Below are 15,191 nucleotides of genomic sequence, written 5' to 3'. Positions count from 1 at the left end.
TTATTTCTTCTTTTTTTCTTATTATTTTTGTTTTGTTTTGTTTTTTGAGGTAGGGTTTCACTTTAGCCCAAGCTGACCTGGAATTCACTCTAGTCTCAGGGTGGCCTGGAACTCATGGCAATCCTCCTACCTCTGCCTCCCAAGTGCTGGGATTAAAGGCGTGCACCAGTATGCACAGCTTTTTTTTTCCTTATTTTTTAACTTATTTACTGATTTGCAAGCAGATATACAGAGACAGATATGGAGAGAATGGGCAAGCCAGGGCCTCTAGCCACTGCAAATGAACTCCAGATACACATTGTGCATCTGGCTTACGTGAGTACTGGGGAATTGAACTTGGGTTCTCAGGCTTTGCAGGAAAGTGCCTTAACCACTAAACCATCTTTCCAGCCCTCAAGGTTATTTCTAGAGATTATTTTAACTTGCACTCTAGTGTGTGATTTTTTTATGCTTTTCTGGTATCTTTATATAGAGAAGAGAAATGCAGTAGAATTACACATAGTTGCCAGGAATTATATGTAACTTAACTTTGCCAGGATGTGAACATCTGTCCTGTGTCATGGTAGAAAAGAAAATACAAGACTATTAACTAAACAGACTTGAGTTATATGTACTACATGGTAGAAGTTAAGGAAATGGGCTTTCTCACTTTTGCCAACCTGTTTGTTACCCTATATTTTGATTTTTCTTCTTGTACAAAATAAAAATAAGAAAATGAGCCAGGAGTGGTGGCGCACGCCTTTAATCCCAGCACTTGGGAGGCAGAGGTAGGAGGATTGCTGTGAGTTCGAGACCATCCTGAGACTCCATAGTGAATTCCAGGTCAGCCTGCGCTAGAGTGAGACCCTACCTCAAAAAAAAAAAAAAAAAGATTGAAGCTCTAGTTTCATGGAAGATAGCTCATTAGGAGGAGGCCCTGGTTTAAGTCCTTACCACCAGAAAAAACAAATTGACTGTAAAATTGTCATAGTAAATTGTTAAAATGTTATAAGTTAACTGGATGTAGAGGTTTATGCCTGTAACCCTAGCACTCAAGAGTCTGAAGTAAGTGGGGCTTAGTGACACATGCCTTTAATCCCAGCACTTGGGAGGCAGAGGTAGGAAGAGCACCGTGAGTTCGAGGCCACCTGAGACAACATAGTAAATTCCAAGTCAGCCTGAGCTAGAGAGCCTACCTCAGGAAAAAAAAAAGAAGAAGAAGAATATGTATAAAATCACCAGGCGTGATACAGCACACGCCTTTAATCCCAGCGCTTGGCAGGCAAAGGTAGGAGCATCCCTGTGAGTTTGAGGCCACCCTGAGACTATGTAGTGAATTTCAGGCCAGCCTGGGCTACAGTGAGACCCTACCTTTAAAAAAAAAAAAAAAAAAAGAAAAATCACTCAGAGCTCTTTAGTCCTTTAACTTGTCTCAGCTCTATCAAAGAACCTGCCAACTTATCTGCTTTCCTGTTGGTGGTCATCTGAGATTCTGAGATATTTCCTTTTTTTTTTTTAATGTTTCTTTTTTTAGGTGGTATCATGCTCTAGTGCAGGCTGACCTGGAATTCATTATGTAGTCTCACTCACAGTGGCCTTGAATTCAGCTATGTTCCTACCTCTGTCTCCCGAGTGCTGGGATTACAGATGTGCATCCCTACACCTGGCATATTGTTAAATTATGTTTATTTATTTATGAGTGACAGACAGAGAGAAAAAGAGGCAGATCAAGCGAGAGAATGGGTGCACCAGGGCCTCCAGCCACTGCAAACGAACTCCAGACGCGTGCGTCCCCTTGTGCATCTGGCTTATGTGGGTCCTGGGGAATTGAAGTTGGGTCCTTAGGCTTTGCAGGCAAGCACCTTAACTGCCAAGCTATCTCTCAATCCCAAAGGCTTATCTTTCTAAACCCCAAACTTAATTTGTATTAAAAGAATTTTAAGCCGGGTGTGGTGGCGCACACCTTAAATCCCAGCATTTATGAGGCAGAGGTAGGAAGATCACCATGAGTTCAAGGCCACCCTGAGACTACATAGTGAATTCCAGGTCAGCCTGAGCTAGAGCGAAACCCTACATCGAAAAACAAAAAATAAAAACTAATGAAAAAGAATTTTAGGGAGCTGGAGGGGTGGCTTGACCATTAAGATACTTGCCTGCAAAGTCTAGTGACCGGCATTCAGTTCCCCAGTACCCATATAAAGCCAGATGCACAACATGGAACATGTGTCTGGAGTTTGCAGTGGCTAGAGGCCCTGGCACACCCATTCTGTCTCTTTGTGTCTTTCTTCCTCTCTCTCTCTCTCTCTCTCTCTCTCTCTCTCAAATAAATAAGTAAACTATTTTAAAATATATTTTATTTATTTATTTGAGGGAGCGAATGGGCATACCAGGGCCTCCAGCCACCGCAAACGAACTCCAGATGTGTGTGCCCCCTTATGCATGTGGCTTATGTGGGTCCCGGAGAGTCAAACTGGGATCCTTTGGCTTTGCAGGCAATTGCCTTAACTGCTAAGCCATTTTTCCAGCCCCCAAATTAAATACACACACACGCACACACACACACATTTTTGTATGGTTTTTTGAAGTAGGGTCTCACTCTAGCTCACGCTAACCTGGAATTTACTATGTAGTGTCAGGGTGGCCTCGAATTCATGGCCATCTTCCTACCTCTGCCTTCCAAGTGCTAGGATTAAAGGCTTGCACCACCATGCCCAGTTTAAAATATATTTTTAAATATTTTTATTTATTTATTAGAGAGAGAGAATGGCATACCAGGGCCTCTAGCCACTGCAAACAAACTTCAGATACATGTGCCACCTTGTGTATCTGGCTTATGTGGGTTCTGGGGAATCAAACCTGGGTCCTTTGGCTTTGCAGGCACGTGCCTTAACCACTAAGCCATCTTCCCAGCCCCAATAAAATTTTTTTAATATTTTATTTTTATATATATCTATTTGAGACACACACACATATACAAACACACACGCATACAAATAGGCACATAGAGAGAGACAGAGAGAAAGAATGGGTGCATCAGGGCCTCCAACCACTGCAAACAAACTTCAGATGCGTGCACCCCCTTGTGCAACTGGCTTACGTGGGTCCCGGGGAGATGAACCTGGGTCCTTTGCCTTTGCAGGCAAGTGCCTTAACTGCTGAGCTATCTCTTCAGCCCCCTAGTAAAATATCTGTTTTTCATTTTAAATGATGTTTAATTACTGAGATCTCTTAATAAGACAGAGAATGATCATATCATAATTTACAGAAAAATCAGGGTGCAAAATTAAAATGGATAGATAGAATCACCTCATCTATGTAATAATATGTGCCAAAGAAAAACTAGCTAGAAACAGAGTTAACATTAGCTTTTCCTTGCGATGAGATGGGCTATTTTTGTTTCCTTTTTTATATTCCTCTGCATTTCTGAATTTTTCATATTGAGCATGTGTTACTTTTATAATCATAAAATATACCCATATTTTAAAGATTAAAAATTTGAGCAGGGGGGGGCTGGAGAGATGGCTTAGCGGTTAAGCGCTTGCCTGTGAACCCTAAGGACCCCAGTTCGAGGCTCGATTTCCCAGGACCCATGTTAGCCAGATGCACAAGTGGGTGCATGCATCTGGAGTTCATTTGCAGTAGCTGGAATTCCTGGCACGCCCATTCTCTCTCTTTCTCTTTCTCTTCCTCTCCCTTTCTCCCTCCTTCTCTGTGTTGTTCTCAAATAAATAAATAAAATAAAATAAATTGAGCAGAGATTATATGAGCTGATGCCACAGATGAGAGCCAATTCCAGGGGATACAGATTTCAGGGCTTGTGGGTATGATCCAAATGCTATCAGAGGCCTCATGCCCACCTGTCATCTTGGGATTTGGCCCTATATGTCTCCCCATGCTTGGAAGCTTCAACTTCATTTTGTAAAATATTAAAAAAAAAAGAATTTTAAGAAGCAGGGCCTGGAGGTACACGCCTTTAATCCCAGCACTGGGTAGCAGAGGTAAGAGGATCGCCATGAATTCAAGGCCATCCTGAGACTACATAGTGAATTCCAGGTCAGCCTGAGCAACAGGGAGTCTTTACCTCAAAAGTAAAAGTTTTTTAAATTGTCTGGTATAGTAGCACATATCTTTAATCTCAGGACTCTGGAGGGCAAGGTAAGTGGGTCACCAGGAATTCAAGGACAGCCTGGGCCTACATAGTGAGTACTAGGCCAGCCTGGGCTAGAGTGATACCCAGCCTCAGAAAAAGAAAAGAAAATCATTGTTTGGTTGGTTTTAAAAAAAATACACACACACACACACACACACACACACACACACACACACACACACACACATTATTTATTTATTTATTTGAGAGAGAGAAATGGAGAGAATGGGCATGCCAGGGCCTGCAGCCATCTCTTCAGCCCCTTGTTTTTTGGGTTTTTTTTGTTTGTTTGTTTGTTTGTTCATTTTTGTTTTCAAGGTAGGGTCTCACACTAGCCCAGGCTGACCTGGAATTCACTACATAGTCTCAGGTTGGCCTTGAACTCACAGTGGTCCACCTACTTCTGCCTCCCAAGCGATGGAGTAAAAGGTGTGTGCCACCATGCTGAGCTATCTTACGACTTTTGTTCCATAATATAGAGCTGATTAAAAAACATTCTAGAGCTAGAGAGAATGCTCAGTGGTTAAAGGTACTTGCTTGCAAAGCCTGCTTGTCTGGGTTTGATTCCCCAGTACACAGGTAAAGCCAGATGCAAAAAGTGGTATACGTATCTGGAGTTTGTTTACAGTGGCAATTCACTCTTTTTCTCCTTCTCTGCCCTCTTTCTCTGTTATTGTATAAAAAATAAAATAAAATTGCACCAGGTGTGGTGGCACATGCTTTTAATCCCAGCACTTGGGAGGCAGAGGTAGGAGGATCGCCATGAGTTTGAGGTCACTCTTGGGACTCCTTAGTGAATTCCAGGTCAGCCTGGGCTAGAGTGAGACCCTACCTCGTAAAACCGAAAAAAAAAAAAATGAATAAAATAGGCCTGGGGAGATGGCTCAGTGGTTATGAAACGTGCCTGTGAAGCCCAAAGACCCAGGTTAGATTCCCCCGAGCCCACATAAGCCAGATACACAAGATGGCATATGCATCTAGAAGTCCTTTGCTGTGGCTGGAAGCCTTAGCATGCCCATTTTCTCTATCTTTCCCCCTCTCTTTCTTTCTGTCTCTAATAAATAAATTTTAAGAAAATCAAATGAAATAAAATAAACTAGGGCTGGAGAGATGCATCAGTGGTTAATGCACTTACCTGCAAAGCCTAAGGACCTGAGTATAATTCCCTCATACCCACATAAAGCCAGATGCACTAAGTGCCATATGCATCTGGAGTTTGTTTGCAGTGGCAGGAAGCCCTGGTGCACCCATATGCACTCTCTGTATCTGCCTGTCTTTCTCTCAAATAAATAAATAAATAAATAAATGAAAATATTTTTATGAAATAATTTTTTAAATAAAATAAAAATTGTAACCATCAGCATGAGTGAATGAGGAAGTTTACTTTTCTTCTACCCTGAGTTTTCCTGACTTCACTAGATGTTTCTGATAGTTATAAGTTATAGACTAAATAAAAAATGATGAAGTCCAGGGAGAGAACATGAGCCCATTCCTTACCAACAACATTGTGGACAGTATGAAATGTAACAAGAACAAGGTGTTCTTTATTCTTTCTTATTTTTATTTATTTATTTATTATTTGAGAGAGAAAAGAGGAACACATAGAAAGAGAGACAATGGGCACACCAGTCCTTTCTGCCATTGCAAACAAACTCCAGACCCATCTACCGCTTTGTGCATCTGGCTTTATGTGGGAACCAGGGAATCAAGCCTGGGCCATCAGTCTTTGGAAGAACGTGCCTTTAATCACTGAACAGTCTCTCCAGCCTAAGGTATTCTTTTTTTTTTTCTCCCCCCAACCCCTGTGCTAAGGACCAAACCCAGGGCCTTGTGCTTGCTAGGCAAGTGCTCATTCACTGAGCTAAATCCCCCAGACCCTAGCCTGAGGTATTTCTAAAATTGCTTTTTCATCTCTGTGGGGCCTTATAATTCTAGTAGTTAGGAGTCCGAGACAGGAGTATTGCCACAATTTCCAATTCAGAACATAGCAAGTTTCAGGCCAACCAGGGCTATAGAGAGCCTGCCCTCACCTCTTCCCCCCAAAAAAAGGGGAAAAAAAATCTGGGCATGGCAGCTCAGGTCTGTTATCCTAGCACTCAGGAGGCTGATGAGAATAGTCACCATGTGTTAGAGGTCAGCCTGAACTAGAGTGAGACTCTACCTCAACAATCCCAAATAAGGGCTGGAGAGAAGCCTCAGTGGTTAAAGTGCTTGCTCAACGACCCGATTCCAGTTCCTCAGAACCCCCATAAAGCCAGATCCACAGTGGGCATGCCTCTGGAGTTCATTTGCAATAGCTAGGGCCTCAAGTGTGTACATTCATTCTCTCTCCCTCTTTCTTTCTGCTTGCAAAATAAATAATAGTAATTATTTTTTAATCCTAAGTAAAGGCTTAGCAGTTAAGGCATTTTTCTGCAAAGCAAAAGGACCCAGGTTCAATTCCCCAGAACCCATGTAAAGCCAGATGCAAAGTTGGTGCATGCATCTGGAGTTTGTTTGCTGCAGCTGGAAGCCCTGGTGCACCCATTCTTTCCCCCTCTTTCTCTCTCTCTCATACATACATATATAAATATTTTAAAAATAGCTTTATTTGAGAGAGAGAGAAAAAAAATAGATGTGCCAGGGTCTGCAACCAGTACAAATGAACTTCGGACACATGTGCCCCTTGTGCATCTGGTTTACATGGGACCTGGGGATATCAAACCTGGTTTTACAGGTAAGCGCTTTAAAAACTAAGCCATCACTCCAGTCCAATAAATAAACTTTTTTGTTTTTAATTAAGAAAAGAAGTTTTTGTTGTGGTGGTGGTTATTTTTGTTTTTTGAGGTAGGGTTTCCACTCTAGCTCAGGCTAACCTGAAATTTACTATGTAGTCTCAGGGTGGCCTCAAACTCAAGGTGATCCTCTTACCTCTGCCTCCCAAGTCTGGGGTTAAAGGCCTGTGCCACCATGCCCGGCCTTAAGAAAGAACTCTTGACATCTTTCGTTTATTTTTATTTATTTATTTGAAACCAACAGATAGAGAAAGAGGCAGATAGATAAAGAGAGAATGGGCATTCCAGGGCCTCCAGCCACTGTAAATGAACTCCAGATGCATGCGCCACCTGTGCATCTGGCTTACGTGGGTCCTGGGGAATTGAGCCTCAAACCGGGTTCCTTAGGCTTCACAGGCAAGCACTTAACCACTAAGCCATCTCTCCAGCCCTAAATAAACATTTATTTTATTTTATGTTATTATTTTTTATTAACGACTTCCATGATTATAAACAATATCCCATGGTAATGCCCTCCCTCCCCTCACTGTCCCCTTTGAAACTCCATTCTCCATCATATCCTCTCTTCCTCTTAATCAGTCTTCCTTTTATTTTTTTTTAATAATATTTTTTTAAATTATTTATTTATTTATTTGAGAGCGACAGACAGAGAAAGACAGATAGAGGGAGAGAGAGAGAATGGGCGTGCCAGGGCTTCCAGCCACTGCAAATGAACTCCAGACGCGTGCGCCCCCTTGTGCATCTGGCTAACGTGGGACCTGGAGAACCGAGCCTCGAACCGGGGTCCTTAGGCTTCACAGGCAATCACTTAACCGCTAAGCCATCTCTCCAGCCCCTTCCTTTTATTTTGATGTCATAATCTTTTCCTTCTGTTACGATGGTCATGTGTAGGTAGTGTCAGGCACTGTGAGGTCATGGATATCCAAGCCATTTTGTGTCTGGAGGGAGCACATTGTAAGGAAGCCTACCCTTCCTTTGGCTCTTACATTCTTTCTGCACCTCTTCCTCAATTGACCCTGAGCCTTGGAAGGTGTAATAGAGATATTTCAGTGCTAAGCAGTCCTGTCACTTCTTCCCAGCACCATGATACCTTTTGAGTCATGCCAAGGTCACTGCCATCTGAAAAGAGAAGGTTCTCTACCAAAAGTGAGAGTAGAATTAATATATGGGTATGAACATTAAGCGAAGTGCTTACTGGGCAGTTTGATGAGCACATTATATACATTGATCCAGACAGCAGCAGATATACCCCTAGGGCTCATGACTACTCCTGTTTTAGGTTTCCAGTATCAGGGATGTATTCCCTCCCATGGAGCAGGCCTCCAGTCCAATTAGAGGGCAGTTGGTTTCTACCATGACAGATGTGCCACTATTGCACCCGTTGGCTCATTTGGCCTAGCTGTCAAAATATAAGGCTTGGAGAGTCCACTGTTAAATCTTCTCTCTCTCCTATTGAACTGCTTGCAGAATGGCTTCTTCTAGCTTTCTGTCAGCTGGTCTACATGGAGGAGGTTATCAGCTCAGTTCCAGCAGGACTTTTCAGTGGTCTTGCAGCCCAAGTATGTGGAGTCTTCAGCAATAAGGTCTTAGCATCTATTCCTGGTAGGAAACCAAGGGCTTTGGCAATGGCCTGTAATGTTTAGGGGCATCAGGAACTTCCCTGGCCAACAACTCACTGGAAGGTATCCCATCCCTGGCACTGAAAATTTTCTAGTAACAATCTCCTGAGTGCTCCCTTGTCCAAAAAAGTAGGTTTCTATATGACTTATTTACATCCTCTTAGGTTTTGATTAGCCCTCCCTTCACCTTTCCTTTACTCAATCTCTTCCCCTGACCTCACTTGGGCCTTTTCACCTCTATTAATCTATTCTTCTACTTACATATATACAATACCATCCTATTAAGTACTCCTACCCTTCCTTTCTCTTCACTTCCTAAATAAACAATTTTTAAAAACCCTAAATAAGCTGGGCATGGTGGTGCACACCTTTAATCCCAGCACTTGGGAGGCAGAGGTAGGAATATTGCCGTGAGTTTGAGGCCACCCTGAGAATACAGAGTGAATTCCAGGTCAGCCTGGGCTAGAGTGAGACTCTACCTTGAAAACCAAAAAAAACAAAACAAAACAAAATAAAAAATCTAAATAAGCTGGGTATAGGGGTGTACACCTTTATTTCCAGCACTTGGGAGGTAGAAGCCAGTCTGAGACCAGAGTAAGATCAAGGTCAGCCTGGGCTAGAGTGAGACCCTACCTGGAAAAAAAAAAAAATCCTAAATAAATAAAAACTGGGCTGGAGAGATGGCTTAGCAGTTAAGGCATATGCGTGCGAACCCGAAGGTCCCAGGTTCAATTCTCCAGGTCCCACATAAGTCTGATTGCACATGGTGGCACATACATCTGGAGTTCGTTTGCAGTGGCTAGAGGCCCTGTCGTGCCCATTTTCACTTTTTCTCTCTCTCTCTGTCCTTCTCTCTGTCTTAAATAAATAAATAAGAAAAAAACATTTAAAACATAAATAAAAACAAAACTGTAAATCTTGTTTTTGTTGGGGAGGACTAGAGAGAGATGGCTTGGCAGCTAAAGTGTTTGCCTCCCAACCTAACTAAACTAAGACTTTACCAAGCAGAGAAAGTAATTAGGCTGGATTTACAGACTCCTGTGCTTCAGTGCTCCTAAATATTGATTTGACTGTCCAAAATGGAGTTAAATTTCTCAGGAAATCCTCAGTGGTTTGAATAGAGGCCCAAACTTTCCTCATTGTCTTCTCTTTCTTGTGGGCCGATTTAGAGGCAGGCTGCTTCCTTATTTTATTAGAGATTTCATTGGAATTTTTTCTTTTAAAACAACAAAAGAATTTAGTCATCACTTTGTCATTTTGAGAGTGTCTAAAAAGATGACTGTAGAATCTTAGATTCAGTCCTGTTTGGGGATTGGTTATTGTTCTCTCTCTCTCTCGGTCTCGCTATCATCTTTTTCTTTTTCTTTCTTTTTTGTTTTCTTTTTCAGGTAGGGTCTAGCTGCAGCCCAGGCTGACCTGGAATTAATTTTATATATATATATATATATATATATATGGTCTCAGGCTGGCCTCAAAGTCACCTCTGCCTCTGCTAGGAGGCACCACCACTCCCTGTTCTCTCCTTTTTTTTTTTTTTTTTTTTTTTAAAAAAAATCTATTTGCAAGCACAAAAACAGAGAGAAGAGAGTCACAGAGGGAGAATGGCATACCAAGGCTTCCAGCTGCTGAAAACAAACTCCAAATGCATGTGCCACTGTGCATCTGGCTTTACCTGGGTATTGGGGAATCAAACCCAGGTTGTTAGGCTTTGCAGACAAGAGCCTTGACCACTGAGCAATCTCTCCTGCTCTTTTTATGTTTTTGTTTTTGAGGTAGGGTCTTTCTTGAGCCCAGGCTGACCTAGAATTCACTATGTAGTCTCAGGCTGGCCTCAAACTCAGAGTGATCCTTCAAACCTCTGCCTCCCAAGTGCTGGAATTAAAGATGCGTCCTACCATGCCCTCTCTTTACTGTCTTTTTTTTCTTCTTTGATTGTTTGTTTTATTTCACTTTTTATTTTATTTTACTTATTTATTTCATAGGGAGAAAGAGGCAGAGAGAGAGAGAGGGGGAGAGAGAGAGGGAGAGAATGGATGCACCAGGCCTTCTAGCCACTGCAAACGAACTCCAGATACATGTACCCCCTATGCATCTGGCTAACATGGGTCCTGGGGAATAGAACCTGGATCCTTTGGCTTTTCAGGCAAGTACCTTAACTGCTAAGCCATCTCTCCTGCCCTGTTTGTTTGTTTTTAAGGTAGAGTTTGTCTCTTGCCCAGGCTGACCTGGAATTTATTATGGAGTCTCAGGCTGGCCTTGAATTTAGGGCAATTCTGCTACCTGGGTTCCCAAGTGCTGGGATTAAAGATGTGCACCTCCACAGCCAGCTCTGTTTTCTTTTGATTAAATTTTCTATTTCACAATCCCTTGTAATCCGGACCTGTGAAATGACTTCCTGCCTATTTTTGTCATTTTGAGGCCTCTGGTCCTGGTATCCATCCCATTCCTGTTTAACCAAACTTAGTGTTATTTTCTTTGTTTCCAGTTATTAATATCTTGGCTCTCTGACACCAGGGTCTTCAGATTTTAGACTGTGTTAAAGGAGACATATCTAGGAGGTCGTTCCAAGACTGTACAAGTGTGGTGGTTGTAAAGTTGTTTTCTCTTTCCTTTTTTTTTTTTTTTTCTTTTGTTGTTGTTTCAAGGTAGGGTCTGTAGCTCAGGCTGATCTGGAATTCACTATGTAGTCTCAGGGTGGCCTTGAACTCTTGGCAATCCTCCTTCCTCTGCCTCCTGAGTGCTGGGATTAAAGGCGTGTGCCACCACACCCTGCTCTTTCCATCCTTTTCTTTTTCATTTCCCAGAAAGTGAAAGTTTTTATTACTAGGAAAGGATGGGCTGAGTCTGTCTGCAGTGCTAAGTAGGTCAGTAGGAGGAGGGAAGGGATTTCTTGTCCTGGTCTTGCCAGTGGACTTTCAGCATGTGTTTAAAGGATGCTGTGCTGGCTGCAGTGCCAAAGCAGAGGTGGAAAGAACAGCCCTTCCGGAAAGTGATCAGCCAGTTTAGGAGGGTGACAGTGGCTATGAAGATTGTGCTAGGATAGGGTGAGGCAGTCACTGGCATTGAGTGTGGGGGATTTTTTTGTCCTGTTTTGTTTTCAAGGTGGGGTCTCATTCTAGCCCAGAGGACAGCCTGACAGACAAGGTATCGGTCCTAATCTTCTACCTTGTTGGAGGCAGGGTTTCTCCTTGGTCACCACTGCATTTGTCAGGCTTATATGTTGCACCAAAACACATTATGCCATAAAAAAAAAAAAAAGACAAATTGAACCTCAATAAGGTTTAAAATATCTCTAGCTGTATGTGGTGCTTTACAAATTAACCCCAGTTCAGAAGGCTGAGGTGAGAGGCTGAGTTAGGAGGACCACTGAGAGTTGGAGGCTGCCTGGAGTACAGAGTGAGTGCCAGATCAGCCTCAGCTAGAATGAGAGCCTGTTTTAAATGTCCTCCCTCCAAAATATGTTTTAGCTATTTTTATTTACTTGAGAAAGAGAATATGTGGATGTGCCAAGTTCTCCTGCCACTACAAACAAACTTCAAACACATGTGACACTTTGTGTATCTGAATTTAAGTGGGTACTAGGGAATTGGACCCAGACCATCAGGTTTTGCAAGCAAGTGCCTTTAACACTTGAGCATTAAATTTTTTTCAACATCTCTGCAAAAGACACTGTTAAGAGAATGAAAAGAACCAGGCATGTGGTGCACACCTTCAATCCCAGCACTCAGGAGGCAGAGGTAGAAGGATTGCTGTGAGTTCAAGGCCAGCCTGGACTAGAGCCAGAACCTACCTTGAAAAACCAACCAAACAACAACAACAAAAATCATTTTACTCCAAGAAGTAAGAAGTCACTGCATATTTTGGATTATAGATCTTTATCTGAATATATATTTTGCAAAGATCTTTTCCCAATCTGCAACATGTCTTTTCATTCTCTTGCTCTATTTATTTTCATTTTTCTGAGGTAGGGTCTCACTCTATCTAGTCCAGACTGTCCTGGAATTCACTTTGTAGTCTCAGGGTGACCTTGAACTCAGCAGTACTCCTACCTCTGTCTCCTAAGTGCTGGGATTAAAGTCATGCGCCACCATGCCCGGCTGGACTTTTTTTTTTAATGAGAGAGAAAATCAGCACATTAGGGCCTCTAGCCATTGCAATTGAACTATAGATGTATGTGCTACCTTGTGCCCATGCATGACATTGTGCATGTGTCACCTTGTGCACCTGGCTTACATGGCATTGCAGTCAGGTTAGCATTTCAGGCAGAAAACATCCAACCAAGAGCAGCTGGTGGGGCAAAAAAGGTTTATTTTGGCTTACAGACTCAAGGGAAAGCTCCACAATGGCAAGGGAAAACGATAACACAAGCAAAGAGTGGACATCACCTCCTGTCCAACATCAGATGGGCAACAGCAACGGGAGAGTGTGCCAAACACTGGCAAGAGGAAATTGGCTTAATACCCATAAGCCCACCCCCAACAATACACTAATTCCAGGAAGTTTTAATTTCCAAATTGTCATCACCCACTGACCTAGAATTCAGAATACTTAAGTTTATGGGGGACACCTGAATCAAACCACCACATATGGGATCTGGGGAGTCGAACATGGGTCCTTAGGCTTTGCAGGCAAGCATCTTGACCACTAAGCCATCTCTCCAGCCCTTGTTTGCACTTTTTAAGCATTCAGGCTATTTGCAGCTCTTACTTTGTTTGATTGCTTTTATAATTTTTTTCCTATACCACTGTTGCACTAGAACTTTAAAGACAAAAAGATGGATGACAAGGCTGTAGTGATGAGTCAGCAGTTAAGGTGCTTGCTGCAAAGCCTAATGACCCAGGTTTGATTCCCCAGTGCCCACATACAGCCAGATACACAAAGTGGCACATGTATCTGGAGTTACTTTGCAGCAGCGAAAGACCCTAATGCACCTCTCTGTGTCTTGCAAATAAATAAATTTTTGGTTGTTTTTTCAAGGTAGGGTTTTTAATTCCAGGCTGACCTGGAATTCACTATGGAGTCTCAGGCTGGCCTCTAACTCACAGTGATCCTCCTACCTCTGCCTCCTGAGTGCTGGGATTAAAGGTGTGCACCACCACACCCAGCTAATAAAAAGAAAAATTTAAAGTGGTAGTGCGAGCATCTGGCAGCTAGACTGTGGTACCACCCACACACAAAAAAAAATAAAATATTAAAGAAAATAAATATCAGTTCATTATGTAAAGTATTCCTATGATGTTCCATTTCTGTGTGTGTGTGTGTGTGTGTTTACAAGTAGAGTCTCACTCACTCTAGCCCAGCCTGATCTACCATTTACTTTGTAGTCCCAGGCTGGCCTCAAACTTGAAGTGATCCTCCTACCTCTGCCTCCCCACTGCTGGGATTAAAGGCTTGCTGTTCCATTTCTTTGTTGTGGGTATTTAGGCCAAGTGAAAGTTTCATTGCACACCATCCCATGGGTTCCCTCATCTGATCTCCATATAGCAACCCTATACAACAACAAATCCAGCAGTTAGTGTTTCTATGATTGTCTTTTCATGTGTTTTCTCTGGAATTGGACTCTGGAGAATTAAAAGAGTGTCTCTATTTGAAAAATGAATTTGATTTGCAATTACATATGTTAACTCTGGTCAGTGTGATGACTTCTGACCTAGCTCACTTCTTCTTTTCTTTCTCCACACAGATTGATAGAGCTCCATTCTCCTGATAGCAGGAACACCTTGATCCTACGCTGCAAGGATACAGCCACAGCACACTCCTGGTTCGTAGCTATCCACACCAACATAATGGCTCTCCTCCCACAGGTGTTGGCTGAACTCAATGCCATGCTTGGTGCAAGCAGTACAGCAGGAGGGAGCAAAGAAATTAAGCACATTGCCTGGCTGGCAGAACAGGTAGGTAGGAGGCAAATTAAGGTCTCACTGATCCCCATTGCATATAGCTATATTTTTCTGTCTATCTATATAATATCTGTGTATCTGTATGACACTTATCCAGTAGAATAACGTACCTCACAAATCTTTTTTTTGTCTTTTGTTTCTCCTCCCTTTCTTCCTTTCTACCATTTAGTTATTTGTTGCTAATTATCACTTTCATTAGCAGAATTAACCATCATGGTAATCACCACCATAATATAACTAAAAGGGGCTCATAATACAATACTGTAATGGCATAGAGTAATTTTTTTTAATGTAACCCCAACTGGCCTCAAACTTACTGTGTAACCAAGGATAGTGTTGAATTTCTTATTCTCTTGCTTACTCCAAATGCTAGAATTATACGCATGCACTACTATGCTCAGTTTACGTGGTGCTTGGGGATCAAACCTAGGTTTCATGCACACTTGGCAAATACTGTGCTATCCCCAACTTCAACAAAGTCCTTGGGGCAGCAGGCGCTAGTTTATTCCTCTCCGATGTAGAATAATTTAAAATACAGAAACCATAAGGCTAAGGATATATCTCAGTGGTAGAGCCCTTGCTTAGCATGTTGTGTGTAAGACCCTGGATTTGAGCCTCAGTACCAGAGGTGAGAAACATACATACACAACTATTTTACAGTCCTTTAGACAAAATTCAGTTTTCTTTCGTAAATGAAAAAGAAAATACACAGCCAGGCATGGTGGCACACGCCTTTAATCCCAGCACTCAGGAGGCAGAAGTAGGAGGA

At 42.3% G+C, this 15,191-nt stretch overlaps 1 protein-coding gene across 2 annotated transcripts in view; it reads left to right on the top strand.

The window, feature by feature from the left end:
- Positions 1 to 15,191, top strand: part of Sntb2 (syntrophin beta 2) — a 95,280-nt gene that overhangs the window by 56,205 nt on the left and 23,884 nt on the right. For both annotated transcript variants that reach the window (XM_045141900.1, XM_045141899.1), the window contains exon 3: positions 14,206 to 14,416. In XM_045141900.1, coding sequence (XP_044997835.1) covers positions 14,206 to 14,416 — 211 coding nt within the window. The remainder of the gene's footprint in view (positions 1 to 14,205; positions 14,417 to 15,191) is intronic.

Source organism: Jaculus jaculus, chromosome 1, assembly GCF_020740685.1.
Source record: "Jaculus jaculus isolate mJacJac1 chromosome 1, mJacJac1.mat.Y.cur, whole genome shotgun sequence".
NCBI classification, from domain to species: domain Eukaryota; kingdom Metazoa; phylum Chordata; class Mammalia; order Rodentia; family Dipodidae; genus Jaculus; species Jaculus jaculus.
The sequence above is the reverse complement of the archived record's forward strand: the minus strand, read 5'-3'. Positions and strand labels throughout refer to the sequence as shown.